This window comes from Trachypithecus francoisi, unplaced genomic scaffold (assembly GCF_009764315.1).
Source record: "Trachypithecus francoisi isolate TF-2019V2 unplaced genomic scaffold, Tfra_2.0 Lachesis_group4, whole genome shotgun sequence".
NCBI classification, from domain to species: Eukaryota; Metazoa; Chordata; class Mammalia; order Primates; family Cercopithecidae; genus Trachypithecus; species Trachypithecus francoisi.
In genome coordinates, this window is record NW_022681469.1 from 108,658,467 (window position 1) to 108,685,390 (window position 26,924).

General features: G+C 51.7%; 1 protein-coding gene across 7 annotated transcripts in view; it reads left to right on the forward strand.

Annotated features, from left to right (window-relative positions):
* MAD1L1 (mitotic arrest deficient 1 like 1) overlaps window positions 1-26,924 on the forward strand; it is a 412,429-nt gene that overhangs the window by 242,975 nt on the left and 142,530 nt on the right. For all 7 annotated transcript variants that reach the window (XM_033193959.1, XM_033193957.1, XM_033193958.1 and 4 more), the window contains one exon: window positions 5,133-5,221. In XM_033193959.1, coding sequence (XP_033049850.1) covers window positions 5,133-5,221 — 89 coding nt within the window. The remainder of the gene's footprint in view (window positions 1-5,132; window positions 5,222-26,924) is intronic.

A 26,924-nucleotide genomic window follows, 5' to 3' on the forward strand; every position in this document is an offset into this window, starting at 1 on the left:
AAATGTAACTACTACATGTCATATACTCAAAAAGAAGTGTCAGGATGGCAGAGAGAGGAGAGAACATGAGGATGGCGTCCTCGCCGTTGAGAGCCAAAGACGCAAACACACCATCTAAAGGTAATATCAGGTGCGGAGAGTAGATGGAGCTGCGTGTTTGGCTCCCTAGAGCACCAGGCGCAGTAGACTGGTCTGTCCCGGGAGAGTGACTGTGAGGGTCTGGCTCCTGGCCATGGAGCCGGGATCCCGTGGTCTGCATCTGCTCACAGCAGACGTGAAAGAGCCCGTGCTGTGCCCAGTCCAGTTCTGCAGGCGTGAGAACCGGCGGAGCCTGTGGTGGAAACCCCAGTCCCGGGCGGAAAACAGAGCTGCCCCGCTCAGGCCGCCAGGCAGGCAGGGGAGGAACGCTGGCCTCCTCCAGTTTTTGTTCCATTCAGGCCTCAAGGAGTTGGAGGAAGCCTGCCCATGGTGCAGCAGGCAGTCTGCTGAGTCCCTGATTCAAATGCTGATCTCTTCCACAAACCCTCCCAGGCACACCCAGAAAGAGTTTTGATCTGAGTACCCCAGGTCCTGTCCAGTGGACACATGGAATGAACCGTCACAGACTGTTTAACTGTATAAAGTTAAACAGTGAAGGTGATATAGGTGATATATCTGACTAGTTAGGCACTGAACATAGGAGATACAGTAGGTACTGTCTAGTAGGAAAGTATAGGTGTGAAACAAAACTGAGTTATAAAAGCAACCAGGGTAAAACATGCACACTTTTCTAAGCCTCGAGAGAATTACACGCAAAAAAGTAAACTAGATTAAAAAGGCCACAGAATGACGTAGGTGTAAAAGCTATAAAATCGAAAGCATAACAACATAATACAACAGAAATAGACACAAATCAAGTTATAGATGGACTAAACTCTCCTATTAAAAGCAAAGGACTTCCTGATTGGATTGCAAAGCAAAACCAAACGTTGGAAAATACGGGAAGCAAAGGCATCCTGGTGACGTGAACCTAGAAAGCAGGAGCTGTGATCTCGATGCAGTGTGAGTTCAAGCCGGAAGCTGCTCGGAAACAAAGGTGGGCACTTTTCACAGCGAGTCGCAGGTGGGTTAGCCAAATAACATATCACCGCTGTTGGGAAAAGCAGAAATGAGAGATTCACAGGGAAATTGTCAGAGACGCCCATAGTAGAATTTACGTCCTCATCTGCGATATATCAAGTGGGCAAAGAATAATGGAAAAAACAGAAAAATATAGATGTGCGTAAAACCCAGATCCCCCAAATTAGAGAGTATACTCATGTTAAAGGAGCACATAGAAAACAACATTCACAAAGATTAATTGTGTCTTCGATGATAAGAGAAAGCCTTTGTAAATTAAAATAAGTAGAACTAATATAACTTCTTGTGATTGCAGTGTGATGTGAAATCAAGAACAAAATCAGGGGGAAAAAAAGCTCCTAACACTTGGAAATTAAAAATCAAAACCCAAACAGAACAAAACATTTTGTCTTAAACAATTCTTGGTTCAAAGAATTACGGTTCAAAAGTGCATACAATCTAGAAAATAATTGTCCTGAAAACACTTCTCATCAGAGCCTATGGGAACCATCTAAATTCACAAGTTTAAATATTTGTATCATTCAACAAGAAAGCATGTAAATATATGGATGAGACCTTCAACCCAAGAAGTCAGGAACAAAAGGAAAATAAACCTTATTGAAACAAAAAGGTAGGAATTTGTAAAGATCAAAGCAGAAGTTAACAGGAAAGTGAAAAATGGTAGAAATAATAAGTCCAAATACCTGTTATTTGAAATAAAACCAATAAAACATATGAGTTATTCACAACTCTAATTTAAAAAAATGATAGAAAGTATCACCATCCAAAATAAGAAACAAGACTAATTACCTGAGCTGTTGACTGAGCAGGGGCATGCCAGAGCGTTCGGGCATGCTGAGAATTCTGTGTCCTGACCTGGACGGTGGATACGAAGGTGTAGACGTGTATAAAAAGCCATCAAGCTGTGTACATAAGATTGAGCACTTCACTGCGTGTAAATTATATATACCTCGATGGGAAAGAAAAGCAAAAATTAAAAAATTGAAAAGAATGACGAGTCTTATCTGACTTCTATAAAAAGAATTATGAATTATATCTCAATTCCATTTTAATAATAATCTGTAGGAAATGAAGAACTTTTTAGGGAAATGGTATCTATCAATCCCAACTCCAGAAGAGAGAGAAATTTTAAACAGACCAATTATTGTAGAAAAACGTTGTCCCAACATTGCCATGGCTGCTCTCCCCCACCGCAAAAGGAAAGAAACAGAAAATGCATCAGGCCAAGCCAGTTTCATGGGAAAATTCTACCAGATTTGCAAAGTGCAAGTACTTTGAACACTGTGTAAACCAGTTCAGACTGTGGGAAAAGGAGGGGAAAGCATTCTGGAAGTGAGTGTTGTATTGACACCAACAACTGCAAAGGCCTTACAAGCCTGTGTGTGTATGTGTGTGGGCGTGCGTGTGCATGTCTGTGTGGGCGTGCGTGTGCATGTCTGGGTGGGCGTGTGTGCATGTGTGTGCATGCGCACGCATACATGCATCAGTGTCAGTGTTAACATGTCGAGTGAAATTCAGCAGGTTGAAATACACCATTTGTAGTAGGGTTTATTCCAGGACCAGCCTGTCAGCTTGATTTTAGGATATCAATTTATAGAACACCCTCTTCATATTTGCTGAAAAGGCATTTGACAAAATCCAACATTCAGCCTTGATTAAAAACTCTTAATAAAATAGGAATATATGGGTAATTTCTCAACCTGATAGGAAATACCTATTTGAAGCAAAAGGTGACATGCTGTAAATGAGAAAATACTGGCTTCACCTCCAGTGAAGCCACAGGCCACCTAAGGATGTCAAGCCTCACAACTGTGATTTAGTATTATTCTGGAGATACTAGTCATCCAGAGTAGACAAGCAAAAGAAACCCAAGGTATCAATATTGCGAAGGAGGAGGAACATTGGAAAATTGTCCCCGTTTGCTGCTAAGATTGTGTGCCAAGAGAATCAACTGAGAACTGCTGCTGTCGATCGGAATTTAGCGAAGGGGGAAACAAAAATTTAAAATCACGTATACAAAGATAAGTTAGAAAGTAGAAGAAAAGGCCAGGCACGGTGGCTCACACCTGTAATCCCAGCACTTTGGGAGGCTGAGGCAGGTGGATCCCTTGAGGTCAGGAGTTTGGGACCAGCCTCACCAACATGGTGAAACCCCATCTCTACCAAAAATACAAAAATTAGCCGGGCATGGTGGCATGCACCTGTAATCCCAGCAACTTGGGAGGCTGAGGCAGGAGAATTGCTTGAACCCGAGAGCTGCAGTGAGCCGAGATGACACCACTGCGCTCGAGCCCGGGCGACAGAGTGAGACGTTGTCTCAAAATATATATATACACACACACATATATATTTGTATGTATATGTATAATGAGAAAAGCAAAGTACCAAATGATGTGTAGGACATCTTACCATTTTTATTAAAATAAAGTGTGGTGGGAGGAAGAACATAGACATATTGCTGGCATGCGCACCAGCAGCCTCTGGAAGGAACATATGCTCAAACCTCAGAACGCTGGTTGGCTGAGAGTCGGGGGCCTGGGGTGCTGGGGTTGGAAGTTGGGGAGAGGCTGCTCAGGGCATGGGCTTCCATGTTTGTTGTCTGAACTGTGGGTCTTTCTTGTTAATGGACACGTAATTGTACATATTTATGGAGTACATAGTGATGTTTCAGTACATGTAATGTATGGTGATTAGATCAGGGCAATTAGCATTTCCTGCCCCCTTGCATACTATGCACATACCCGTCCCCCCCGTGCCCTTTTTCCCAGGCTCCTGCTGGCCCCCAGCCCAGGGGGTGTTATCCCCCTCGAATCATCCCACCCTGGGTGTCTGGCAGGCTTTGCAACCCCACTGCTGGGGGCCTCCGGCTGCCCTCGTACCTGCTGGCACCTCCCCTCCCCTCCCTGAGGCCACGCTGCCCTATCTCCTCCCTTCATGGTGGGGTGAGCCGGGCTTTGGAGTGGGTTAGGACTGGCGGGAACAAGGTTCTGACTTGGGCCAGGGGCAGGATTTACCTCCCTGAGCCCATTGGATCCTGTCTGTGAGACACCCCAGGAGTGGTGAGGGGCGTCTCTGGGTGGGCCTCCCTTAGCACCCCCAGAGCCTGGAGCTGGTGCCCACGAAGCCCCTCAGCCTGCGCCAGCCTGCCTGACCAGGCGCCGTCTGTGCCTTGCTCTTCCTTGAGCCTGTAGTCAGTTCTGGCTCCTGGCCTCCCCACCATCTGCTGCCCCCGACACCTCCCACCCCAGGTGTGTAGGGACAGGTTAGAATCCACACTCCTGGCCGGGCGCGGCGGCTCACACCTGTAATCCCAGCACTTTGGGAGGCCAAGGCGGGTGAATCACCTGAGGTCGGAGTTCGAGACCAGCCTGGGGAACACAGTGATACCCCATCTCTACTAAAATACAAAAAATTAGCCGGGCGTGGCAGCGTGCACCTGTACTCCCAGCTACTCGGGAGGCTGAGGCAGAAGAATCGCTTGAACCTGCGAGGTGGAAGTTGCAGTGAGCCGAGATTGTGCCACTGCACTCCAGCCTGGGCGACAGAGCAAGACTCCATCTCTTAAAAAAAAAAAAAGAAAAAAAGAATTCAGGCTCCCTCCAGGGTGGTGCAGCATCTCACGCTGTTCTGTGGAGGAACTGGAAGTAGCAGAATAAATGATGGCTGGTGGCTGTTAAACCAAACCGCCGGCAGTGTTGGAGCGTGCTCTCCCCCCAGCTGTGTGTCCCCTCCCCAGAGACTCTCACATCTGCCCCACATACCCCGCCGGGAGTCTATGCATCTGTTGCTACTCAGGAGACACAAGTGCCAAAAAAGTGAGAGAACTTGAGTGTGCAAAGTTAGAGTGCTCTATGGCCTGGCAGCTTCAGGCTTCCGGGAAAGAGGGCTCTCCCCCAGCTCCCAGCTCAGGGCGGGGGTGCTGCCAGGGGCGGTCTCAGGGACCTGGGCGGGGGTTCCCCACACACCTGGGTGCACTTATGTCTGCTGACCCTCTGTCCTTTGCTTTCTCCTAGCTGGAGATGGAGCTGAAGATGCTCAAGTCTCAGTCCAGTTCTGCCGAACAGAGTTTCCTGTTCTCCAGAGAGGAAGTGGACACCCTCAGGTATGTCCCACAGAGAGGAGGCGGACATGCCCAAGTGTGTCCCGCGGGGGAGGAAGTGGACGTGCCCAGGTGTTTCCTGGGTGGGGGGAGGCGGATGTGCTCAGGTGAGTCCTGCGGGGGGAGGGGAGGTGGGCACACTCATGGGTGTCCCCCAGGAAGGAAGTGGACATGCTCAGGCATGTCCCCCAGCGGGGAGCTGAGCATGCTCAAGTGTGCCCTCTCCAGAGGAGGGGAGTGCAGGAGACACGTTGTGGCAGCCTCCTGTCCCCTCTCTCCAGCCTGTGGCCTTCTCTGTGTGCTCCCCCGTTGGTGGTTGGAGTGAAGTCCTGCTCCTCTGCTGCCTTCCTGGAAGGGCTTTTCTTCATAAGTCACATCCCATCCGTGGAGGTTCCTCTCTGCAGGGACACTCGTCTCTGCTGGTGTGGGCCTTTCTCCAGCAGCACTTCTCCAGCCAGCTCCGACAGCGGGGGCCTCTCAGTGTCCCAACGCTCGGAAAGGAGCAGGTCCTCCATCACGGGGTGGTGCTGGAGCCGGGTCTGCAGCCGCAGGGGCTGTGTGGCAGTGCTGTGCCGAGACGGCTGCACCGGAGTGTGGCTCAGAGCAGAGCCCAGGCAGTGCGGCAGCTGGGCATGTCCAGCAGCCCTCGGGCTGCGCTTCAGACATGCTGTTAGCTCTCTACCACCGCCCTGTCCTGGGGTGCCCTCACCCCAGTTCCTGCTTGCACACTGCGTCCCTAGACCAGGGTCTGCAGGCTTGGCTGCTTTTCTAGAGCTTTCTTCCTCTCCCCCTGGCTTGTGGACCCATTGGGATCCTCAGGCAAGAGGTTTCCAGGGAGATGCAGGTAGAGCTCCTGGCTCTGCTTTAGGGCCTGTATCGGCACTGCCACTTCCAGTGTGGATTGAAAGTGGCTGTGTGTCCTGCTAGAACCCGAGTGTCCTGCTAGAATCCATTGTGGGAGGCAGTGACTGTGGGTACAGCGTGGGGTGGCAGGAGGCCATGGCTTTCCTGCACTGGCCACTCCTCTGCTCTGAGTGTCTGCAGCAGGCCAGGCCCTTAGCATCCGGGGTTTCTCCTGGTCATCAGAGGAACTGAGAAGAGGGGACTGAGACAGTTCTAGGGGACATCAAATGGCCCTGCAGTGAGATGGGGGTGGCAATGGGGAGAGGACGCCCTTCCCTGGCCACACAGCTTTGGTGTGTGGGCCCCTGGGCCCCCCGCGCCAGCCGCCTCTGCTTCGTCACCCCCACTCCCTGGGGTTCTGGTTTTCACCCGTGGATGGCCCCCTTTCTCAGGGTTGCTGAGAGTAAAGCAGGAAAAGGGATGCCTTTGGTCTGGCCCTGGCCCAGGAAGTGCTCTGCACGTGGCAGCTGTGATGCCTTCTAGATTCGAGGTTCCTCCAGCATCTCTGAAGCATTCCTCATGCATGGGCTGTGCCGTACACATCGCTCTCTCTGGGACCCGCCGGAGTCTGAGCGGTTTGGTTTCCATCCGTTCAGCCGTTCAGTGTTCAGATATTGAGTGTGTGCCGTGGGCGTCTTTAGGGTCGAGCTCGGAGGCTGATGGAGTGGTGAGTGGGCGCTGACGCATTCTCCGTCTTCATCAGCATCTCCTTGTCTTGGGGACCTGGGGGCCATTCTTCACCTAGAGGCTCTGTCGTTACAGCCTGTGAGGTGCACGTGGTCCTGCGACAGTGGGTGTCTCCCCCAGCAAGTGCGTCTGTGCGTGGTGTTCGGATTGATGGCGGGGTGGGGAGGGGGGCGCTGTGTGTGAGCGTGGGTGTGGTGTGGGGGAAGCTGGAGACTGGGCGGGGGCCGTGGTGAGTGTGCAGTCTCTTTCCTAGGCGCGATGGAAGGCACTAGAGGCCTTAAAGTGGAAGAGTGTGGCTGGAGAAAGCACTGGCTGCCAGGCCTGGGGAGGGGGAGGAGAGTGGCAGAGGGGCAGCCCTGCCACCTGCTCGCCAAGCATCAGTGCTGGGAGCCCCTCCGAAGCTGGAGTTGGCTTTTCCTGTGCGGAGATGAACCACACATGCCTCCCACACACACCCTGACTTGCAGGAGTAGCCCTGCCTGGGGAGAAAGACCCTTGCCACACAGAGCAGCGGGCCTGGGGGCCTCAGAGAGGGGATAGCGTGTAGCGAGACAGAAGGAATGGCTCAGAAGGGAAGCCCAGGCAGGTCAGGAGCTCACCAAGGCCAAGGCTGGATGAGATGCCGGACAGGCTTCGATGTGTGTCTGCTGTGAGAGGGGGAGCTGGGACCAGCAGCAGAGGCCACGCCTTGTCATCATGGGGGAGGGCCTCTGTGGGCGCAGGGGGAGAGGCCGTGCATAGTAGCGTGTCGGGAAGTGCTGGACTGGTGTGGCTGGTGCCTGACCCTGCAAGGTCCTGAATGCCATGTGAGGCAGGGTGGTCTCCACCGCTGTCCTCCAGTCCCCAGGAGCCACGTGGGAGGTGGTGGAGTAGGTGCTTAAATTTGGGGAGTTGCATTGGTGGCTTCCAGCATCCGTGGAGGTTGCAGGAAGGTCAGTGTGCCCCGGCCTGTGGCTGCCCACGCGGGAGCCCGCATCACGCCGCACAGCTCCCCACTCTCGGAGATGGCGCTCTGCTTTCTGCTGGGCCTTTTGGCACCTAGAGCCTCTTGTTCTGCAGTTGATGGGAGCATGGCCAGGCGGGCGTCAGATTTGTGTGGGCTGGTATGCTTGGGGTTTATTCATTTTTACAATTTAAGAAAAGGCCTTTATCATTGATGTCTTTTACATCAAGGTCAAAGCTTGTCATCCCCACTATTTTGTTTGGAGAAAGCAGTGATGGAAAGAAGGGCCTCTGTGGCTAACTCATGGGAAATGGGGAAAAGCTGGCAGGTCACCCTCAGCTCTCAGCACGGCCTTCTCCCAGGAGCAGCAGCCAAGAGCCTGGGGCTGGGCCTATGGCAGGCACCATCCACCCTTCCCGGCCCGCCAGGCCTGGTAGCTCCATTTGGGAAGTCCCCTTTCAGGCCACGCAGCAGCCGTGGTCAGGATTTGGGAGCCAGTGGATCTGCTGGGTGGACCTGGGAGAGGGCCTTGGAGTGTGCAGTGACAGGGAAGCCAGGTGACACGGGCCTTTTTGTGACAGACTCGATCAGGCCCAGCCATGAGGGCCCGTGGAGCCCGGGCTGTCTCCCTGAGCTTCTCGGGAGAGAGGTGGCTCGGCAGAGCATGCAGGTGAGGCCTCCTGCTCAACCGGGGCACAGGCCAGGCTGTTTTTCTCTGTGTACTAAGCACACGTCCTTCCAAGCTTTCTCTTCCAGAGCTCCTCCTTCCTGGGGCATCCCTGCCCCTCCTGGCAGGGTGGCCTTCTGCTCCACTCCACCCCGTCCTCGGCCTCGGCAGATGCAGTGTTCTCAGGGTCGCGTCGCCTAGCCTCAGTTTCCTGTTGTGGCTGCAGTGGGATCGGTGCGTCTCCGGGAAGCATCCGTATTTGCAGCTCACCGTCATCCTGAGTGAGGGCACGTGTGTCACGGCTTGTGCTTAGTTTTCCTGGGACCACCGCAGGCAGCCCTTCTGGCTTGCGGGTGGGACAACAGGGGCCCTGGCAAGCTTCAGACCCCGCCCCTGAGGAGAGTGTCTCGGATGCCGGGCACACATAGCCACCCCCTCCCCAGGGAGGAGACGCTACGGTGTTGAGGCCAGAGGCGTCCCTGTCATCTTGCTCTCTGTGCAGCTCTCGAGGGCTGGGGAGCCGGTGAGGAGATGAGAAAGCCTTTCTGCCTTGGATGAAACCCATTTCTCCTTTTAATCTGCCTCCTCCTCTTGAGTGTGAAGTGCTTTTCCTGAAGGCCTTCATGAAACATGCAAGGGGGCATTTTCTGAAGTGGTTGTTCAGAGGAAGACACGGCAGACACCCGTGGCCCTGCCGCACCCCCCTCCCACCCACCCCAGCTCTGTGCAGCCGCTCTGCCCTCAGCAACCATGGACGGCCAGTAGAGGAGCCCGGTGGGCACCAGGGATGGTGCAACGCCCGACCCCCCTCTGACTACCTGGGAGGACCAGGGATGGCCCTCACACACACTCACAGCCACACATATGTGCGCCTGCTCTCGCCCACGTGCACACTCACATTTTCACATCCATCCATTTGTTGTATGTGAATGACGTGTATCACATTGCATCGTTTTTCAACACAGAACCTAGAGAGGGTGTCAGTGGGGATTTTTAAGAGGCAGCAGCTGAGGAGCCCTTTCAACTGGAACAAATCTGAGCTCGTCCTCTCTGCTGTCACATAGCAGCTCTAGCAAATCCTGAATGTTGCCTGTGGATTTAGCAACTGGTTAGACGCTCGCTAATTCCAGAGGCTCGCCTGTCTGCCAGCGCCTGCTAGTCACACTCCGGCCCTCGCTTCCTGGCCGTGTGATGCCTTCTGAGTCCCGGGAGGTTCTGGGGACCCTGGAGACACCGGCCTGCCTCAGGGGACGCAAGGTGACCTGTGACCCCACTCACCCGAGGTCCCCACTCCTCCGGGCGCTCTGTGATCTCCACTCATACCCCAGGGACCCAGTGCCCAGGCCCACATCCTTTCCAGAGAGGGCCAGGTGCTAGACTTTCAATGTTCTTTTGTAGAAATTACCATCTTTCATCCAACAAATCTCCATTAAACACAGCTGCTCTAAGTCCTCTCCTGAAGCCACGTAGAGGTAACTTGGCAGTCACTGCCTGCCAAGCTTCCAGGGCAGTGGGTTGATCTTCGAGCTCACCGTGCCCAGCCCAGGCCACCAGGGAACGTTCAGTCTGGGAAAGTGGAACTGGTTTTCCCTGGTTCTGTCCTGGTCTGCAGCTGCTCCTGCCGCCCACCGTGGAGAACCTGCTGGCTGGGCCGGGTCTGGAGTACAAGTGATTGGTCCCATTGGAAGAGCAGCTGTGGCCGGAACGAGGCCACCCTCAGATGCTGTGGTCCCAGGTGGGAGGGCGTGGCCCCAAGGCCGGTGATGAACTGCCCAGCCCATCTGGGAATCAGGAGCCCAGGGCGGGACTTTGGGAGCCTTTGTGGCCTCATTCTGCCTCCCACAAGCAGCTTCAGGAGCTGAGGCAGCCAGGTCAGCAGGGTGAAGCCTGGCGAGCCGCCTCCACCTGGCTGGGCAGCACTGTCAGCAGGCCCATGACCACCAGAGCTGCCCCCAGCCCACTGCCTGGCTGCCAGTAGCGACGGCAGCCCCCGTGCCTGGTCTCTGCAGGTGGGGCCAGTGACCACAGCCAGTGAAGGCAGGTGCGCTCCCCAGGTCCAGCCTGCAGCTTGGGTCCTCAGAGCCCTGCCTGCTTGGGTCCTGTGCCCCGGACCTGCTTCTTCCTCTCTGAAAGCCTACTCACCCCTATTGGTCTCCAGCATCCTCAGGTTGCCCACACGCTCTGGCCAGAGCCTGCTCTGTGTGCTGCTCTGGGCACTCCGGGCCTTTCCTTCTAGCGTCTCATGCCCTTCCGCTCTCGAGAGCTTTCTTGGCTCTGTTCACTGATTATTTCCTCTCCCCTGCTTTCTGTGTCTTCTTTCTGAAACTGTTATTTGGATGTTGGATTTTCAAATAGTTTTCTCTCTTTTAAATCTTTTTGATCCTATTTTCCTTCTTTTTGTTCTGCCTTCTGTATTTTCTCAGCTTTGTTAACCTGTTCTTGTTTTATTTGTTGCCATACTCTTCGTTTTCTGAGAGCCTGTTTCTGTTCTCTGAGGATTCTTTCATAAATGAAACATCCTGTCGGTGTTCACGAGGGCAGTGGGGTCACTGTGTCTTTGATGTTAATAATGGTGCTTTTTAGAGTTTTCTTCTCCGAGCGAACCCTGTTCTCTGTTGCTCTCAGTTGCTATGTTTCTGCCAGCACTGGACCTTCCCCTTTTTTTCTAGATGATTTCCTTAAGTGTTTGGTGGTCCCAGCTGCCTGTGCCAGGGTGGGTTTGCCTTGTGCTTCTCCACGGAATCCAGCTGGGCCTTCCACTGGGAGCCCTCGGAAGGGGCCTCTGGTCTTTCCTCTCAGCCTCAGGGAGCAGGGAAGCGTGTCACCAATGCAGGACTCCTCTTTTGGTGGGGCACCCTGCCCGTGCCTTACCTAAGGGCCTGTCTCAGCCTGGAGATCTTACGCAGAATGTGCAGAGTGACATGCAGGCTCCTGCCCTTCACTCCCAGAAGCAGAAGCCAACAGAGTGCCCTGTCCCCACCCAGCGGTGTCAGCGTGGCCCCTCGGGGAGTGCGTCTCCTGCCCCAGCCTGCGGCAGCCGGCACTGCTCCTGTGTGTGTGCTGGGCAGGGTCAGCAGGGCTGATGGCAGGGACCTTGGCGCCACTCGGCAGAGGCAGGCCCAGCTCTGGCTGTCTGGTCCAGCAGTGTTGCAGTGCCCAGCAGGCACCAGAGCCTCCACCCCACCTGGCACCAATGAGGCAGAGCAGGATGTGGGGGGTGGTCTTCAACCCCCAGGACCTCATGTCAGAGGCTCAGCAGGGCCTTCCCTGCACCCTGCAGCAGGGAGGCTGTGGGCTGCCTTTCATGCCTCCTTCTGTGGTGTTGGCGAGACAGGCAGAGGCCCACTGTCTGTGGCCCTCATATGCCTGGTACACATTCCCGCTCTGGGGTGAGCTCGTGCGTGCCTGTCTGCAGTCCTCGTGAGCAAGTGCACATTCCCTGCTCTAGGGGCCTAGCTTGTACCCGCCTGTCCACGGCCCTCATGAGCAGCTCCATGTCCACACTCTGCGTGTGCCAGGATGGTGTCCCCCAGGCCTGTGCAGGGGCAGAACTCCCACTCTGCCCCCAGCTCTGGCATTCCTAGATGTATACGAGCCAAACAACAGTTTCAAAACCCAGGATGCAGAAGTGGCTGGGATGAACAGAGAATCGGGCAGATCTACATTTACAGTTGAGAACTCACACCTCACCCTCCGCGACTGATGGCACTGAGTGTCCCCATCAACCCACAGGACCTCATCAGTGTCTGTGGAACGCGGTGTCCGAGAGCAGAGGACTGATGCCTCTGCGTTCACCCTGGACAGTCATGACAGATCACATCACCGGTCATCAGAGAGACTCCAGTAAACTCGAAAGAATCGAATTCACTCAGACTGTGTGCTCTGAGTGTAATGAACCCAAACTAGATGTCAGTAACAGAAGAACAACAGGCAAGTCTCTAAGCATTAGAAAATTAGCAACACACGTCTGCATTGCCCGTGTTGGGGAGGAAGTCTTCCGGTACAAATAAGTATACTGAGCAATCGTGGAGATACACACGTCTGAGGAAGTGGGGTCCGGCCAGACCGGAGCTGAGAAGGAAGTACGTCACGCTCAGTGTTCACGTTGGAAAAGAGGAACGGTCTCTAATTTATGTTCCTACCTCAAGAACCTGGAGAAAGGGGAGCAGAATAGCCCAGAACAAGCAGGCCGAAGGAAATAACAGTGAGCAAAAAGCAATGAAATTGAAAAGAAAAAAAATAGAGAAAATTATTAAAACAATAAGCTGGGGCTTTTTTGAAAAATAATTCAATGAAATTGATAAACCTCTAGCAAATTTGACAAAAATAAAAAGACACCACCAAAGTCATCAATATCAGCCATGAAATAGGGGCCATCACTACAGGCTCTGTAGCCATTAAGCAGAGGGTGTTACGCCACAAACAACTTGAAGCAGCAGACTCACTCCTCAAAACCCGCAAGCCATCAGACTCAGCCAAGATAAAATAGGTTATCCGAATTATCTTGTAAACTCTTTATAAAAAATTGAAGTCATAAAGATGAGAAGGATATCCCTAGGCCCAAATGGTTTCCCTAGAGAATTCTACCGACCAGTTAATAATTAAGATCAGTTTGACACAGAAAATTGAAGACATTGCCAGGGTTTAGGGGCGGGGGTGCGTGTGTGTACACAAGGACAGCGGGGCGAGCCTTCCGGTGTCAGGACAGGCCTGTGTCTGGACGGCGGTTGTGGGCGCACACATCCACACATACGAAAGATTGTGTGGGAGTAGACGTGGAGGGAAGTGCCTGTGAGCTGGCGGGAGGCGAGCAGTCTCTGGATTGTACCCACATTAGTTTTCCTGTTTTTGATATTGCTATTTCAGTTCGTTACCATCGAGGGAGACTGGGTAAGGAGGACATGGACCTCCTTGCACGTTTCCCACAAATAGCTGTGAATCTGTGACGAGGTCTTCATTCTGTTTTAAAGGTCTCCAGCCAACCCTGCAGTTCCAGCGCTCCCTCTTCCCTGCTTCCAGAAGTCATTGCTGGGGTGGGCATCCCCGAACCTGGGGAGCTTGTGGTGTCAAAGTTTCTTGGCTGTTCCATTGCTGGCTCAGGATTCAGCGTTTTTGGGGTCGTTGGCCACTCGTCTGTCTGGAAGCTTTCCAGCTTCCATTCTAAACGTTATTTGATGTTGTGCCTTCTTTTATTTTCTTTGTCTTCAGGTAAATGCCTCAAAAAATGTAAGCAAAATATTTACTCTTGTTTTACCGGGATTTTGAGAGAGATTACACTTAACTGCACATGTTTAAGCCACCATCTTTAACTGAAGTCTTTGATGATTTTTCCATTTATATATATATATATATTTTTTTTTTAAGTGAAACACGTTATTTGCATCCTGTTTCTCCACTATGTATTATAACATAAACACTTCCCCACGTTTTTATAGGTTTTTGTAAGTCTTAACGTATAGTTGATTAACCCCTTTTGGAGCTTGAGTGGTTTCGAGTTTTCACCTAGTGAGAACGAAGGTGAACTGTTGGCTATGTTTTGACTTCTGTGCGAGAGAATTCTGTGTGTCTGAAAAGACCGACTGTAGCCTGTGGGAGCCTGGCTGCACTGAGAAAGATCCTTTGTGTTTCTTAGTGGTGATGGCAATAGCCCCCAGCAGCAGTGATGGCTGCGATTGCAGTGAGAGGCAGCTGACATTTGTGCAGGGCTCGCTGTGGGCCCAGCACGGCACTGCATGCATCTCCACGCAATTGAGTTCTAACTGCGGGCCTGAGAAGGGTTTTTTTTTTTTTTTGAGACGGAGTCTCGCTCTGTCGCCCAGGCTGGAATGCAGTGGCCGGATCTCAGCTCACTGCAAGCTCCACCTTCCGGGTTTACGCCATTCTCCTGCCTCAGCCTCTCGAGTAGCTGGGACTACGTTAGCTGGGACTACAGGCGCCCGCCACCTCGCCTGGCTAGTTTTTTTTTTTGTATTTTTTAGTAGAGACGGGGTTTCACTGTGTTAGCCAGGATGGTCTTGATCTCCTGACCTCATGATCCGCCTGTCTCGGCCTCCCAAAGTGCTGGGATTACAGGCTTGAGCCACCGCACCCGGCCCTGAGAAGGGGTTTAAGGATATTTTCTATATTGAGGTAGAACTCGCACACCGAAGGGCTCGCTGGCACTGCATGAGCAATAATTAAAGCAAATAAAAGTGGATGTACTTCTTATCACCACATGCCTGCAGTTCTAAAGAATACCAGCAATAATCTACACCTGCACCACCATTCCCCGACCAGATGCCACAGGGTCACATTTCAACAAATGTATGCACAAGTGTGCAACCACCACAGTAAGATATAGGACATAGCCCAGCAGGTTTTAAAATTTTTTACCTTTAAAATTATATAGTAGGCTGTGTGTGGTGGCTCACGCCTGTTATCTCAGCACTTTGAGAAGCCAAGGCAGGCGGATCACCTGAGGTCAGGAGTTGGAGACCAGCCTGGCCAACATGGCGAAACCCCGTCTCTACCAAAAATGGAAAACTTAGTGTGGTGGTGGGTGCCTGTAATCCCAGCTACTTGGGAGGCTGAGGCACGAGGATCACTTGAACCCCGGAGGCGGAGGTTGCAGCGAGCCTAGATCGCGCCACTGCACTCCAGCCTAGGTAACTGAGACTGTCTCAAAAAAAAAAAAAGAAAAAGTAAAAAATAAAATTATACAGTAAAATTAACTTTTTTCTTATAGGATACAGCTCTATGAATTCTAATCACCCCATAATCAGAGTGCAAAATAATGTCATCACTTCCGGAATCCTCCATGGTCCCCGTTTCGATTCACCCGGCCACACAGGGCCCTCTGGCAACTGCAGATCTCTGCTCCACCCTGTGGTCCAGCTTTTTCCAGCCAAACCCTACAACATGCAGTCTTTTGAGACTGGCTCCTTTCACTCAGCACAGCGCCTTTGAGATCCATCCAAGTTGTTTGTGTATAAAAGTCAGTTCGTTTTTTACTTACGTAGCTTTCTCCTACATTTCGAGGTCAGGAGGTATGAGTCTCCACCGTGGTGGTTCTTTTTCAGGGGGGTTTGACTCCGCTGACAGGTAAACAGCGTGCAGTCTTCTTCTCCCTGACACAGATGACTTTACATTTATTTAGGTTTTCTTCCATTCCTTTTAGCAATGTCTGGCAGTTTTTAGGGTACAAATCTTATACCTCCTTGGGTAAATGCATTGCAAAGTATTTTGTTCTTTTTGATGCTGTTATGAATGGAATTGTTTTCTTGATTTCCTTGTCAGATTGCTCATTGCTAGTACGGAGAAATACAACTGATCTTTTGTGTGTTGGCTTTGTATCTTGCAACTTTGCTGATTTTGTTTATTGAGTAGAACAGGTTTTCTGCAGCTTCTTGAGGGTTTTCTGTAGCCTGGCATCTGCAAAGAGAGAGAAGTAGTTTTACTTCTTCTCTTCCAACTTGGCTACAATTTATTTCTTTTTCTTGCCTAATTGCTCTGGCTATGTTGAAAAGAAGCAGCGAAAGCAGATATTCTTGTCTTGTTCCTGATTTAGGGGAAAAGCTTTTAGTCTTTCACTATTGAGATTGACCTAGCTGTGGGGTTTTTTGTTTCTTTGTTTTTTGAGACAGAGTTTCACTCCGTCACCCAGGCTGGAGTGTAGTGGCACCATCTTGGCTCACTGCAACCTCTGCCTCCTGGGTTCAAGGGCATCCTGCCTCAACCTCCCAAGTAGCTGGGATTACAATAATGCACCACCATGCCCGGCTAACTTTTGTTATTTTTAATACAGATGGGGTTTCACCACGTTGGCCAGGCTGGTCTTGAACTCCCGACCTCAGGTGATCCACTCGCCTCAGCCTCCCAAACTGCTGGGATGACAGGCGTGAGCCACTGCACCCAGCCAACAATTAACTTTTTGAAAAGATGGAACTGACACACCGTTTACCAGATTAAATAGGCAAGTTGTGGAAATTGGAGAGTTCTCATACCCTCTTCACCCGGTTTCTTGTGCTGTTGACTTCCTGGCGTGTGACTCTGGGCCTGTCTCCAGCCCTTGTTTGGATCCACCGGGCTTTCCTGAATGTTGCACCCAGGGCACATTTCAGTCGTCACATCTCTCCTGCCGCTGGTCGGTGACAGTTTGTCTTCCTCGTTTCTCCTGACCTCAGTACGTTTAGGTGTCCCTAGAACGCCCCCGAAGCGAGCTTGTGCGATGTGTTTCATTATTAACCTGAGACTGTGGTTTTCAGAAGGAACATCAGACAGCAAGTCCTTTCTCACCACGTCCCATCAGGGAGCCCCTGACATCCACGTGACAGCAGTGTTGTCTTGACTGCTGGACTGAGGCGCTGATGGTGGACCTGGCTGCTGGACTGAGGCACGCTCTGCCAGGTGCCTCGTCCGCTAAGCTGTTTGCGCTTTCTCCACTCTCTTCTTTGGAAGCGAATCCCTCTGTGCGTAGGCGACGCTCCCTGTCTGGAGGGATGAGTTCTACACGGATGATGTGGAGTTTTGTGAGGGGAGATGTCTCCTCTTCCCCGTTTATTCACTTCTTCATTTATTGCCAGCAGTGTGGACTCAAGGGAGTTTGCCACATGCTCTGTGTTCTAATCCGGTTCATGCACCGGGACTTGTTTCACTGCATGGTCTCCCTTCGGCCGGCCACGCCCCGCTGTGCCCTGTCATTGGGTTTCCTGAGCCCTTCCTCACTCTCTGGCACCACAGGGTGCTCCAGGCTCACCTCGTGTCCTCTGCCTCAGCTTTCCAATCAGCCATTTCTCCAGGGAGCCCTGAGCCTTCTCTCGGCAGGACAGTCCTGAGCAGCCCAGGTCGGGGTCTGGGTGTGCCTGTGGCTCCTGGGACCGTGCTGCTTCTACACCCTCCTGCCAGCTGCCTTTCCTGTAGCGTTTGCCTGCTGTAAATATTTCTGTCCTTTCACTTACAGCCTACCTGTGCCCGTTCTTTGAGTTTCTGTATACATCACGTCATCGGGTCCGTTTCTAAACCATCATGGCAATCTCTGTCTTCTCATTGCTACCATTTTATTATTTGTTTTGTCTGTCTCCTCCATTTTTGTGTTTCCTTTTCATGCTTCCTGCTTTCTGTGGAGATACTTGAGTGGTTTTTAGTATTTCATTTTAATTTAGCACATGGGCGTGTGACCGTGTTTCTCAGTTTGATGTTTTGAGTATTTGCTCTTGGAATTAGAGTACTGATCCCACTTGAAGTCACACCCGGAAGCCCCTCCCGGCAGGTCCCTTGCCCTCTCCCTTCCTGCTGTCCCTCCACCTACATGGAAATGCCACAGGTTTTGTTTTCAGTCATGCAGTGTTTTGAAGAGGGCAGTAGAAGAACCGGGTATTATCTGTAAGCCCAGAAAGCTGCCGTCTGTTCTCCCTTCATTGTCAGCGCTCCAGGTATCCTTCGTGTCCTCTTTCCTTCTGAAGGATTTCCGGCGGCCACTACCTGGAGAGCAGGTGGCTACGATTCCCTTGGGGCGGGTCCATCTTTCTTCCGCTCGTGTTCCTGAAGCAGCTCTGCCCTGCGCACGCAGCGCGGCCCGCGGCCCTCACCTCGCAGCACGCCATGAGTGCGGCGTTCCTACTCCTCACCGCGGTTCCTGCCTGGGAAGAGATTCGCAGACACTCGAATCACTGTTCCCTTTGAGGTCATACAGATTTTTCCTGTTTTCACATTTTTTTTGCCTTCAGTTTTCAGCAGTTTCATTTGGACGTGTCTGGGTGTGGATTTCTTTGGGTTTATTCTGTTTGGAGTTTGCTCAGCTTCTTGAATCTGTAGGTTTTTTTTTTTTTTTTTTTGCCAAATTTGGGATTTTTAGCCATTTATTTCCTTAAATACTTTTTCAGCACTTCACTTTTCTGTGAATTTGCTGAGACCTTTGGGCTTCCGTGTGCTGCGAGAGCGTGCACACTTGTCTGCGTGGGCCGTCTTGTGGCCCCTCTCCACTGCACCTCCCAGATAATCCAGCCCTGTCTCCTCGGCCCCGGCAGCTGGAACTGCCTCTCCAGGCTGACTTGAAATCTCTGTGGTTCTTCATGTGCCAAGTAATTTGGGGTTATGTCCTGAACATTGTGAGAGGGGTTGTGTGTTTACGTCCCGCGAGGAATGTGAGTGTTTTAGTTTAGCAGTGAGCCGACCTGGGTGGATTCTAGCCCAGGTCTCAGCGACCTTCTGTGTCGTGCGGTTCCCATCCCAGTTCAGGTTATGAAGCCTTGGCAGTGCTGCTGGCCTTGGCCTGGGACGGTGGCAGTGCCTGTCAGCTTAGCTGTCGTCTGCTTCAGAGGCCAGTGTGGATGGGACCCAGGCACAGGCTGACCCAGGGACGCCCTCAGCTCTCGCCAGCTTCAGAGGCCAGTGTGGATGGGACCCAGGCACGGGCCGACCCAGGGACGCCCCCCAACTCCCCAGAACCACCCTTTTCAGTCCCTCCATTCCATGATTTTGGGTCCTTTCACATTCTGGGTCTCCCCTTTGTGGTCCTCCAGGGACGTAGGGCTCTCTTTGCACCATCCATTGCACTCTGCTAGTGTCGTGGAGGTTGAGCCCACGCCCAGCCCCGCAGGAGGGAGGACAGGGAGGAAAACGCAGCCGGAGTTTGTCTTGCCTGTCTGGAACAACAGCAGCTTCAGACAGAGAGCACAGCTCCTGCTTCAGGCTCCCTGCCGCCACTGCAGCCCCGTGGCCTCAGCCCGTGGTCGTGTGCGAAGAGCAGAGGCGGAGACCATGGGGGCCGGGGAGTCCATACTCCAAGCAGGGAGGATTCCATGCTCCTGAAGCTCAGTGGCTTTCTTTCCTGGCCCCCAGGTGAGTGCCGGAGGACTTCGCCTTGAGCTTCTGGTACAGCAGCCTCACCACCGCCTGGATGCTGGCACAAGGTGGAGGTCAGAGGAGTGAGAGAAGGGCCACAGTGTCCCCTGCCTGCCAGTGCGGTGGGCCTTCCAGAGCCGGGCATCCATCCAGGCTTTGTAGCCATGTCTGTGGGAGACGAAGGGCAGGTGTGGGCACCCCGTCACACTGCCATGTCTGCGGAGCTTTGTCACATGCTGTCTTTATGACAAACAAGCCTGGAGGGGCGGGGTGCTCCGTGTCAGGACACACAGCGAGTGTTGGGTTAAGCTGGGCCCTACTACCCTTGGTGTGACCATCTCCAGAGCTGGGGGTCCTACGTATCCCACTCGCCAGCCTCTCTGGTGGGGTTCCCATACCCATTGTTCAAGGGAAATGGTCATCAGTGCCTGCTGTAAGCCAGACATCATGATCAGGGCTAGAAACGTGGAGCCAGCCATTTGATGAAGGAGACAGAAGTAAAACTTGAAGTGTGGTGGTCAGGGCCCACTGGGGAGAGGCTGGCAGGCAGTGCAGGGGTCTGGGGCCCATGGGAAGGTGGCCTCGGTGAGGGGCTTCCTGGACTGGATGCTGTCTGTCCGTTGGGCATTGGATCCCCCTACTGTCCCCTCTCCAGGCCCTGAGAGCCTCACCTGAGGCACCCCCCCAACATTATGCATCTTTTAGTTCAGCAAAAATAACTAATCATTTTTCTTGCAAAAGTTTCCCGCGTGTTTGATGGGTTTGTTATAAGCAAGATCCCGGCTACCCTCCAGCTGCTTTCCATGCACACACTCCGACACAGGCACCTGCTTTGATTGGCGTCATCTTCCCGAGGAAAGATCTAGGCTGGCAGCTAATTTATGTGGCACTCCTCATGTTTAAAAAAGTTGCAGTAAGTCCATTTCAAGAAGCTTATGCCAGAATTGATTACTTTGAACCATCTGAAGGCAAACCAGAATTCCGAGCTTTTGAAGACCACCCCCTGCGACTTGTTTCTTCGTGTGTTCTCTTTCTCGCTGTCCGTGCGGTGGCAGTTTGTCTGAAAGGAGGACAGCAGAAGAAAGCGCGCCCCTTCAGTGCACAAACGAGCACGCGTGTGGGCTTACTCTGGCAGCGAGGGTGGGTCACACAAGTCATTCTGTTAACATGGCTGCAGCTACATGCGTGCGCTCATTCAAATTCAGCCCTTGTCAACATTTTGCTCCCAAGCCTTCAGAATCCATAATATCATTTTAAAAGGAGCCTTGGGGGCTTTTCATCCAGCGTCTCCCTAAGTCGAGAAGTCCCTGCAGAAGGCAGCTTCTCGGAGATGGACTTGGAGGCCCCCGCCATGCTGTCACTCAGTCACCTTGGGCAGGTTCACTCGCCTGAGAAGCCCTGGGAGGTGGGGGTCAGGAACACCCACCCTGGGCCCTCTGCCAGGCTTACTGTCCAGCCAGGCCCTTTACCAGCTCTGTGATCAGGGGCCTCTCAGACGGCTTTCTGAGCCCCAATCTCCCCTTTACTCAGGCACCAGGACTTCCCTGCTAGATTGGATGGGCAGACTGAGGGGGTTGCTTGTAAAGCTGCAGCACTTGCGGGGCTCCCATATCCTCTCCAGGAGGCATCAGCTGGTGCCGGAGGTGTGTGCTAGGTCTCACACTGTGTGGCCGCCCTCCTGAGAGACAGTGACACTGGGCTATGCGCAGATGTCTCCCCTGCCGGCGCTCCCTGCCTCATGAAGAGCGAGGCATTGTTGCTACAGAAATACCTTCTAGGCCCGTGCTCAGGATGTTGGTGTGAGTGGGAGTGCCCCAGACACCCAGGGAGGGCAGCACACGGCGTCTGCGGGGTTGACCAGCAGCCCCGCCTCTGCAAGCATGTCCTGCAGGTGTACCATACAAGCAGGAAGCAGATATCAGAGGTCATTCACTACAGCTTTCCTGAGGTATAACTGGTGTGCAGTAAGCTGCAGGGATGTCAAGTGCAGTGTGGTGGATTTGCATGTACACACACATACAGCCGTGGAGCCGTTACCACATTCACATTCAAGACCCCCAGACACGTGCTCTTGTTTGACAGGAATCCATCCCTCCCCGCTGCCTCCTCTCCCCACCCCACACCTGCCAACGTGCTTTCTGTCACTGTAGATTGGCGAGAGGCTGTCGAGTCTTCTGGGAATGGCGTCGGTCCTGGAGCGTGTGGTCTCTGCCTTTTTGCCTCTTCCATGCAGCATGGCTGGTTTGGGAAGAGATCACTGTGCACACAGCTGCATCATCTTCACTGCTGAGTCGTGTTCTGTCGTATTATACATTCCCTTGCGACGGACATTTGGAGTTTTTCTGGTTTTTGGCTATTCTGAATGAAACTGCTGTGTATTATAAATAAAGTCCCATGTAGAAATCGACTTCATTTTCTTTCAGGTAAACGCCTAGTGTGGAGTGGCTGGCGGTCACGTGTGTAACGTGTTCCGAGGTTGCCCATCTTCCAGAAGTGCGGCTTCTCCTCACCAGCGTGCAGCACAGTCTTTTTACTTAGTCCCTCTTTAATTTTTTTAAATGTTTCTTTTAGAGACAGGGTCTTGCTCTGTCGCCCAGGCTGGAGTACAGGGGCAAGGTCATAGCTGCCTGCAGCCTCTGACTCCTGGGCTCAACTGGTCCTCCCACCCCAGCCTCCTGAGTAGCTGGGACTGCAGGTGCGCGTCACCACACCTGGCTAGTTTTTTAAAAGTTTTCATTTAGGCCTTGTAATAGGTTCGCAGTTGGGTCTCACTGTGGCCTTTTGCTTTTTATTTCACAAATGACTAATGATGTTCAGCATCGTTTCATTCAGCTCACTTGTCATCTGTAGAGATCTTCTTTGATAAAGCACCAGTTTTTTTGTCCATTTTAAAATTTGATTATTTTTGTTGTTGAGTTTGGGAGAGTTCTTTATATGTTCTGGCTACAAGGCCTTTGTCAGATTCTTTGCTTTCCAAATGTTTTCTCCCAATCTGTGTCTTGTCTTTTCATTCTTTCATCAGGTGTTCTGAAGAGAAGTTTTTAATGATAATGTCCAATTTTTCAATTTTTTCTGTTACTATGTGATCCTTTGGGCATTAGTCCATTTTCACGCTGCTGATGAAGACATACATACCCGAACTGGGTAATTTATAAAGAAAAAGAGGTTGAATGGACTCACCATTCCACATGGCTGGGGAGGCCTCACAATCATGGCAGCAGGCAAAAGGCACGTCTTACATGGTGGCAGATGAGAGAATGAGAGCCAAGCCAAAGGAGAAACCCCTTATAAAATCAGATCTTGTGAGACTTATTCACTACCATGAGAACAGTATGGGGGAAACCGCCCTGTGATTCAGTTATCTCCCCCCACATTCCTCCCCCAACACATGAGAACGGTGTGGGGGAAACCGCCCTGTGATTCAGTTATCTCCCCCCTCATTCCTCCCACAACACATGAGAACGGTGTGGGGGAAACCGCCCTGTGATTCAGTTATCTCCCCCTACATCCCTCCCACAACACGTGGGGATTAGGGGAGCTACAATTCAAGATGAGATTTGGGTGGGGACACAGTCAAACCCTATCAGGTATCAGAGCTAAGAAATCTTTGGCTGTCTCAAATTCACAAGATTTTCTCCTGTATTTTCTTTTAGTAACTTCATAACTTTTGGTTCAGGATTGAGCAGGATTTTGGTTTATTGTACAAGATTTTAATTCTTTATTTCCCCCATGAACACCCAATTGTTCCAGAACCATTTGTTGAAGAGACTGTCCTTTCTACACTGAATTGCCTTCGTATATTTTTCAAAAATCAGTTGTGTTTATACGCCTGTTTCTGGACTGTGTTCTGTTTCGTTGGTCTGTCTGTGTTGCAGACTGGTACTGCCCTGTTGTGATTGCTACGGTTTTAACGTAGTTGGTAAAATTAGGTAGCCCCTCCTTTTTCATTGTCAATGTTGTTTTCTCTATTCCAGATCCATTACATCTCCATATGAATTTTAGAATCAGCTTACCAGTTTGTACAAAGAAGCCTGTGGGATTTTGACTGAGGTTGCTCGATTCTGTGGATTAATTTGGGGGAGAAGTGCGTTCCCAACACCCAGCGTCTCCCGGCCTGTGGACAAGGCACATCTGTCTCCCTGTGTGGAGGTCGCCCGGGATCTCTGTCCGCAGTGCTCCGAGCTTGTCACATGCAGGTCTTTCTTGGCCTGTTCCATTCCATCTCTATGTGTTTCATGGTGTTGGAAGCTTTTGTAAGTGATATTTTTCAGATGACTTTCTGGTGCTGATTTCTAGTTTAATTCCATCATGGTCCTATAACATAGTTAGAATTATGAAATTCCTAAATAGACTGAGCCTTCTTTCACGGTTTAGCATGAAGTCGTCTTGGTACATAGTTCAGATGCTCCTGAAAAGACTGGACCTTCTGCTCTTAGAGTCGAAGCGTTTATCCAGGTGAAATAGGTCAAACTGGCTGATCACGTGGTCCTTCTCCTGATTTTTTGCCTGTTGTTCTATCAGCTACTGAGAGAGTGATGTTGAAGTCTCCGATTGTCATCGTGGACCCGTCTGTTTCTCCGGCCAGTTTGGTTTCATTTGTTTTGCAGCGCTTTTATTAGTACACACGTGTTTAGGATGATTATTTCCCCTTGATTAATGGATCTCTTTATTATTGTAAGTTACCTTCTTGGTAATAGTATGTGCTCTGAAATTTACTATTTCCGGTATTAGTAGCGTCTCCGGCTTTCTCTTGCTGGTTTTCTTAGTGATGGCATGTTATGCCTTTTTGCATCTTTGTATTTAAAGTTATTTATTGTCGGCAGTGTCTAACTGGGTGTTGCTTTTTAATCCAGTATGAGTGTCTGCTTTTTAATTGTGGTTAGGCTACTTACATCTAATGTGATTATTGATATGATTAGTTTTGATCTTGTCATTTTACTATTTTCTGCTTGTCTGTCTCTTCTTCATTCCCTTCTTCCTGTTTTTTTCTTTTTTCCTTTTACCTTTTTTCAGTCTACTTTGCTGTTTTTCTGATATTGTTTTATTTCCTTTTTTGGCATACAGTATAATCACCTTATAGCTGCCATGTTGGTTTTTCTTCTCCAGCCTTTATACTGTTGTCATACATTTTATTTATTCTATATATTAAATCCCCAATATATTTTCATTAGTTTTGTTTAATCCGTTACTCACTTTAAAACGTTAATAATTTAAATTTTTTAAACAGATATGAATATAAGAAAGCTCTCCTACATGCAGTTGCTGTTCCAGCCCTCCTAGTTCTCCATGCAGGTCTGGGTTTATTTGCTGTGCCCCGCCCTCATCCTCCTTTGCCTGCAGGCCTTCCCTGCCGTTTCTGTAGAGCAGTTCAGCTGATGATGAATTCTTTCACCTTTCATGTCTGACCGGAAGGCATCTTTATTTGCTTTTGTTTTTGGAGATACTTTCACCGTTCTAAGGTGGTGGTTTTCATTTCTATTGGCATTTCAGAGATTTCCCTTTCCTCTCCTCTCCGTTGCGCTTTTTCTCATGAGAACCTGGCCTTGTGCCTCCGTAGGTGCTGCCTCTGCCTTTAAGGTGGTTTTCTGTGCTGTCGTCCTGAGCAGGCTCGTCCTGATGTGCTCTGGGGCTGCCAGTGTCTGGTTTCCTGGGCCTGTGTTCCTTGTGCTGCCTCATGTCTGTTGAGCTTCCTGCATCTATAGCTTTATACTTTCCATTGAATTTGGAACTTTCTGACAGTATTTGTCCCGTCGTTTCCTCTGCCTTCTTTCCTCTGGGGACTCTCATTCATGTGTTTTATGCCTCATGAAGCCGTCCCACAGCCCAGTGATTCTCTTTTCATTTTTCAGAAATCTTTTCCTCTCTGTGTTTGTTTGCTTATTTATTTATTTTTGACATAGGGCCTCGCTGTGTCACCCAGGCTGGAGTGCACTGGGGTGATCTTGGCTCATTGCAGCCTCCACCCCCTGGGTTCAAGCAATTCTTATGCCTCAGCCTCCTGAGGAGCCGAAACTACAGGGGTGCACCACCACGCCTGGCTATTTTTTTTATTTTTAGTACAGAAGGGGTTACGCCATGTTGGCCAGGCTGCTTTTGAACTGCTGGCCTCAAGCGATCCAGCTGCCTTGGCCTCCCAAAGTGCTGGGATTATAGATGTGAGCCACTGTGCCCGCCTCTGTGTTTTGTTTTTGATAGTTTCTATGGCTGTGCCCTGACGGATTCTGTTTCTCTAACGGATTCTGTTCTGTCATTAATCCCATCCAGTGTGTTTATCTGAGATGTTGTAGTTTCCACTTCTACATGTGTCTCTTCCATGTCTGAACTGTTCCAGTTTTCCAATAGCTTTAACAACTCTCTTAATGTCCCTGTTTGCCATTGTTGCTGTCTGTGCAACACTGTGTCTTGCTAGTTATTCGTTGATTGGTTAATCTCTTCATTATAGGCCATGTTTTCCTGCTGCTTTAAATGTCTGGTAATCTTTGATTGGATGGCAGGCATTGTGAATTTTAGCTTGTTGTGTTCTAGACATCTTTGCATTTGTATACATCTTCTTGATATTTTTTCAGAGATGCACTTAGGTTTCTTGGCAAGAATTGGGTTTCCTCGGATCTTGCTGTTGTGGTGTGTTGGAGCACCCTGGAGCAGCTCTCAGGCTGGAATAGCTGTCCCCACTCCTGTCTCCACTCCTGTTCCCCCTCCTGTCCTCACTCCTGGCCCCACTCCTGTCTCCACTCCTGTTCCCGCTCCAGGCCCCACTCCTGGCCCCGCTCCTGGCCCCGCTCCTGGCCCCGCTCCTGCCCTCGCTCCTGTCCTCACTCCTGTCCCCCCTCCTGTCCCCCCTCCTGTCCCCGCTCCTGGCCCCATTCCTGGCCCCACTCCTGGCCCCACTCCTGGCCCCCCTCCTGGCCCCGCTCCTGGCCCCTCTCCTGGCCCCCCTCCTGCCCTCGCTCCTGTCCCCGCTCCTGGCCCCGCTCCTGGCCCCACTCCTGGCCCCGGTCCTGGCCCCGCTCCTGGCCCCTCTCCTGTCCCCGCTCCTGTCCCCCTTCCTGTCCCCCCTCCTGTCCCCACTCCTGTCCCCCCTCCTGTCCCCTGCTCCTGCCCTCGCTCCTGGCCCCCCTCCTGTCCCCCCTCCTGTCCCCGCTCCTGGCCCCGCTCCTGTCCCCCCTCCTGTCCCCCCTCCTGTCCCCGCTCCTGTCCCCGCTCCTGTCCCCCCTCCTGTCCCCGCTCCTGTCACCCCTCCTGTCCCCGCTCCTGCCCCCGTTCCTATCCCCGCTCCTGTCCCCGCTCCTGTCCTCGCTCTTGTCCCCCCTCCTGCCCTCCTGTCCTCACTCCTGCCCTCGCTCCTGTCCTCGCTCCCGTCCCCCCTCCTGTCCTCACTCCCGTCCCACCTCCTGTCCTCGCTCCTGTCCCCGCTCCTGTCCTCGCTCCTGTCCCCGCTCCTGTCCTCGCTCCTGTCCGCCTCCTGTCCTCGCTCCTGTCCCCCCTCCTGCCCTCGATCCTGTCCCCCCTCCTGTCCTCACTCTTGTCCCCCCTCCTGTCCTCACTGCTGTCCCCCCTCCTGTCCCCGCTCCTGTCCTCACTCCTGTCCTCACTCCTGGCCCTGTACGGTGCCGAGTAATCTTTCCATCACTATGGGCCTCGACAGACTTTTTGATTTTTAAGCCACATGAATATGTTTTTCATTC